At 29.0% G+C, this 5,898-nt stretch overlaps 1 protein-coding gene across 1 annotated transcript; it reads left to right on the plus strand.

Annotated features, from left to right (window-relative positions):
* The first annotated feature begins 4,113 nt into the window (after positions 1–4,113).
* On the plus strand, positions 4,114–5,213 carry LOC130933247 (glucuronoxylan 4-O-methyltransferase 1-like). Its single transcript, XM_057862806.1, has one exon. The coding sequence runs from the start codon at positions 4,202–4,204 to the stop codon at positions 5,102–5,104; it is 903 nt and encodes a 300-aa protein (XP_057718789.1). The 5' UTR covers positions 4,114–4,201; the 3' UTR covers positions 5,105–5,213.
* Positions 5,214–5,898: the final 685 nt, after the last annotated feature.

Genomic DNA, 5,898 nt, shown 5'->3' on the forward strand with positions numbered 1-5,898 from the left:
ATCTTTCCGCTTAAAGATCTTGGAAAACTCAGTTATTTTCTTGGGTTAGAATTCTCCTATTTAACAGATGGATCCATTCTAGTTTTTCAACAAAAGTATACTCGAGATCTATTACAAAAAGCCAAAAATGAACACTGCAAAATCAATGCCTACCCCTATGGTATCAACCTTGAAGCTTACATCAAATGGTGCTGAACATTTTCAGGATCCAAAACTGTATAGAGAGATTGTTGGATCACTTCAGTATTTGACTATTTCAAGATCAGATCTTGCTTTCTCTGTGAACAAGGTCTCTCAATACATGCACTGTCCAACAATTGAGCACTGGAAAGCTGTCAAACGCATCCTCAGATATATTACAGGTACAGTATCAGCAGGTCTTAAATTTCAAAAATGTGCTGACTTGAGACTACTTGCATTCACAGATGCAGATTGGACAGGGGATTTGGAGGACAGAAAATCGGTTACTGGCTATTGTGTATACTTAGGAAGCAATTTGGTATCATGGAGGAGCAATAAACAAGCCAAAGTTAGTCGTAGTAGCACTGAGGCAGAGTATAGGAGCATGGCAGCATCTCAGTCAGAACTAGTGTCTATACAGTATCTTTTAAAGGAGCTTCGAATTCCACAATCCATAGCACCTACTATTTACTGTGATAATCAAAGTGCTTGCTCATTAGCGGCTAACCCGGTCCTTCATACTAGGTGCAAACACATGGAAATCGACCTTCACTGCTTAAGAGAGATGGTGAATCAAAAACAACTCTATGTTCTCCATATACCTTCTATAGATCAGATTGGGGATATTTTCACCAAACCCCTCTCATCATCTCTATTTCACAAATTTTGAGACAAACTTAGAGTGGTTCTTCAACCCACTACTAAGTTTGAGGAGGGCTATGAATGAATGTAAGGGATTAATTAGTTTATATTGGTACTTTACTATATATATATTTATTACTTTATTATTAAATACTGTAGTTACAATTTCAATGAATGAGTTTTAGTTTTACCCTTTTACTTCCACTTCCACATTTCACTCTTTCACTACTTTCACCTTTCACGTTTCAAGTCTCCTTCTCCTTTCTAATTCTACTTCCTGCATCAATGCATGAGAACACACTCATGCTTCCAATTTCTTATTCTATCTCAATTGCTATTAATTATAATCTAACTTTATAAGCAATACAATACAATGAAACTATACATAAATAATATAACCAAATTTTATCTACATCTATAATCACATTTCATAAATAATATAACCAAATTATATTTATGTTTATAATTAAAATATGAATAAAATTGTTTCAAAAAATTTTCGTGATGGTTAATTTTTTTCATTCATAATTTTTTTATTATTTTTGTTGTGAAAAGTTTAATTATTTTAATAATTAATTATTTTTTAAAAAAAATAATTCAATAACACAAAAAAGTCTTATTAAAAATAATTTATTTATATATGATTAAAAAATAATTAAATAATTATATACGGTAAAAATTAATATTATTAAAAAATAAAAATAAAATTTATTTTAAAATTAAAAATAAAGTTTATTTAAAAATAAAATTAAAAATCATGTTTTTTCTTTTTTTTTAAAATTTATCTACGAATAATTTTATAAATATTTTATGATGAATAAAAATATTAAACTCGTACTAAAATTTATTCTAATAAAATTTATTTTTATTCTACTAAACGTTAAATAAACTATTGAAAAGAATTTTGTTTCCTCCATTAGAGAAGAATGATAAACTTTCATACTTCTATTATGTTATGGTAATAATTTAGCCTGTTATTTTTTAATGATAATAATAATAATAATAATAATAATAATAATAATAATAATAATAATAATAATAATAATAATAATAATAATAATAATAGTGTGGATCCGATTTTTTAAACATATTTATTTTTATCTGATTAGAGTGTGGATCCGATTCGATCCAATGCGATCATATCCACAAATTACAGATCAGATACGGATAAATATTGTGGATTTATGGGTATGATTTAATCTATGAACACTCCTAACTACTAATATAGGTTCATTGTTGCAAAAGACTACTTTTTTTTAATTATAAACCATTATTAGATCTTAATTACCATTAAAACAACTTAACTGTCAACAAAGAGATAATACTTATTGGTCTCGGAAACTATGTTTGTATTTCAATCTAATATAAAAAATTTCGATTTACTCAATTTAATCTCCCAACTTAATAGTTATGACTCATGTTGGTTCTTGGTATTATTTTTGTCACAGTCTCACAAAATCGTTAACGACATGCTGAGATGAACTAATGACTGCTACATTATATGTTCTAGCGACTATTTGATGTGACAATTGAATTTTTTTTACCTTAATTTTTTTCAACTAAACACTTAAAACCCTAATATGAATTACGGATATCTAAGTTAAAAAAATCAAACTAAGTAATTGAAACTTTAAAAATCAAATTAAAGCTCGAATATAACTTCAAAACAGAACTTTAACTTATGCAGTGATTAATTTAAATGAGAATAAAATAAATCAAAATTCAACATAATTTTCATCAATGTTTTCAAATTCAAAATTTTTATACCAAAATTAACTAGGATTTCTCTTTAAATTAAAAATTTAATAAAATAGTGACTTTAATTATCTTAACTAATGTCCTAATTAATTATTTTTATGTCTTAAAAAAACTATATATAAGAAGAAAATAATTAATTTGTCTACTTTAATAAATAGCTATTTTACTAAAATGAAAGAAACTATTTTTTTAGAAATTTTTAAGAATTAATTAATATTATATATATTTTGTTACACTATATTTAGTTATAAAAATTTTATTTATTTCTAATGTTTATATTAAAAACAAAAAGAAAATTTAAATTAGTAAATTTTAATCTATAATATAATAATAATATAATAATTGTTTTATATATTGTACGAATATAAATTAATTATTTTTTATTTGTAAAAATTTTAAGAGGTTTGAGCTCGTTTTATATATATATATATATATATATATATATATATATATATATATATTGATGAATGTGATATATTTTTTTATATAAATAATTTTAAAAAAATCTAATAGTTAATCTATTACTTTTTTTGTTTTAGTCCAAATTAAATATTTTTTATTATTTTTAAAAAAAAATTATTTAAAAAATTTAATAATATATAATGAAAAACACCAAATAAATTATAAAAAATTAATTAAAACATAATATAAAAATATTTTTAATAAAAAAAATAAAAAAACATCTTTATCTGAGTAATCACCTTTAAAAAAACATATTATTATCACTCTAGTATAAAAAAACAAAAAATTCGCTATGTGTGAGCCGAACGCAGCAAATAACGAAAAATTAAAAAAAGAGAGAGCTGTTTTTTTGTGGTTCATTTCAATATTTCTGCTGTGTTATTAGGTTGCCACTTATCATCATCCAATGGAGACTAACACTTGTCGAACACTAAAAATTCCACATGTCAAGCAATAAACCACCGACTACAACAGATAGATAACAACAAAAACACAAGTTTACTTTAGTCTATATAGCAATAACAACAACACCCGCCATTGAGCGAGTATTTTTGATAGAGTTGATTATTTTCTTTCCAAATATTATTTGTTCTTTAAACAAATATACTTAGTTGCATTGGTTTATTTATTTATATTTTTATGATGGCTATAAATTAGTTACAAAGTCGTTAATCATATACGATCATACTACATATGCATTAAAAATCAATTTATTAAATCTAATACCGATAAAAAACATATATTAAAATATAATTAAAAATAAATTTAACACGTATATTTATACATAAAAATTAATTTGATAACTGTTTTTTTCCGTATATGGACGTAATATTTTTCAAACACATAATATCATGATTTGTTAAACCATTCTCCAAAATTTGTTGAAAAAAAACCACCAAATTTTCAGGTGCAACAACCACTTCAGTTTGCTTCATTCACAATTCTGGCAGCTCTTTTGTCTTCATCAAATATCCACTGCGATGCATGCCCCTTCCCTTCGCGTCCAAGCATTGATGGTTAATTTAATTTGTCATTTGGTCTGTACATCTCTACCTTAGCTTCACACACACAGCTTTTTACCTTCCTCTATTTCAAGCCAACTATAACCTAAATTTCATAACTACACTTACAATCACCACCATACTCAAGCACCACAAACATGAGGCCTAAAGCAAATCAAACCCTCAACATCAAGTTCCTCATTGTAGCGGTGTTGGTTTCATTCTTCATCCTCTTCGTCCTCAGATCAAACTTCTCTACTTCCACTCCAAATTTGTCTCCAAGATCTTCCCAAGCTGCTTCTCTCTCCATTCCCAAATCTTCCACCATACACAATGATGCAAAAGGCTCATTACACTCCTCAACAGAAGATTGTTCCCTATCGTGCACGAAGCTTTCGCCTTCGATATCCAAAGCTCTCATCCACTACGCAACCTCAACAATAACCCCGCAACAGACTCTGAAGGAGATTTCAGTGTCAGCAAGAATTTTAGAGAAGCATTCGCCATGCAATTTTCTCGTGTTCGGATTAGGCCATGACAGCCTCATGTGGAGCACACTAAACCACGGCGGCAGGACGGTTTTCCTGGAGGAGGACGAGGCGTGGATCGAGCAAATAAGGCGGCGGTTCCCCACGCTGGAGTCCTACCATGTCGGCTACGATAGCAAGGTGAATGAGGCGGATAACCTGATGGAGGTAGGGAAAGGGCCGGAGTGCACGGCGGTCCAAGATCCAAGAATCTCTATCTGCCAGCTGGCTCTAAAGGGACTGCCTTCTTTTGTCTACGATACGAAATGGGATTTGATTATGGTGGATGCGCCTACAGGGTACTACGATGAAGCGCCGGGGCGGATGACGGCCATATACACGGCGGGAATGATGGCTAGAAACAAAGATAGCGGTGAGACACATGTTTTTGTTCATGATGTTAATAGGAATGTGGAAGACAAATTCTCCAAAGCGTTTCTTTGTGAAAAATATATGAAGCAACAAGAAGGGAGGCTTAGACACTTCCGAATTCCTAGTTACAGAGATGATTTTGGGAGGCCATTTTGCCCTTAGTTTCCCTTATGTAAATCATATCTCGTGTGTTCCCCCCTTTTCCTTCCTTTCACTTTTTATTTTTAATTTTTTACCTTTTATAATCAAAGATGATTTTGCTCTCCTTTACTCATTTTTGGTCGGAGGAAAAAAAATTAAATAAGATAGTTCGCCCTTTTATTTCTAATAGTTTTTGTTATTACTAGAATATTTTGGCTTTTAGATTACCACACAATAATTTCTAACCAATCCCCTCATAAATTAGGAGTTAATTATCTTATATGATATGTTTGATGATTATTGGAGGAATTGAAAATTGAGTTATAATAATTAATAGGATTGAGTATGATTTTGATATCTAAGGTATAAGTAAAAAATTTGGATTTGGATCTTCTAAATTTTAAATTTTACTTTAGAGGGTAAAATATGATCTATCACCAATTATTTTATAGGTGAGACCAAGAGAAAACATGAGAGAGAAAACATTCAATGCTGAGAGATTTCACTTTATCATCTAAAGTAAAAATCTAAAATTTAGAGGATTCAAATTCAAAAATTTTTATGTCCCTACTCTTTTTTGCATACAAAATCATTCCTAAAATTTAACTTAATTTTAAAATCATCATTTTTATCAAAATTTTAATGTTTATTACCAAATTATCTCTAACGAAAAAAATATAAGATCAAAAAATAAAAAAAAAAAGAAAGAAAACGGGTTAAAGGGGATGGGAGATGGGGGGAGGGGTTCCGGAAAGAAGAAGGGTAAGGGAAGGTGGGGAGAAGGGAATCATGCAAGGGGAGAAGGCAATCCATCG

Source organism: Arachis stenosperma, chromosome 6 (assembly GCF_014773155.1).
Source record: "Arachis stenosperma cultivar V10309 chromosome 6, arast.V10309.gnm1.PFL2, whole genome shotgun sequence".
Taxonomy (NCBI): domain Eukaryota; kingdom Viridiplantae; phylum Streptophyta; class Magnoliopsida; order Fabales; family Fabaceae; genus Arachis; species Arachis stenosperma.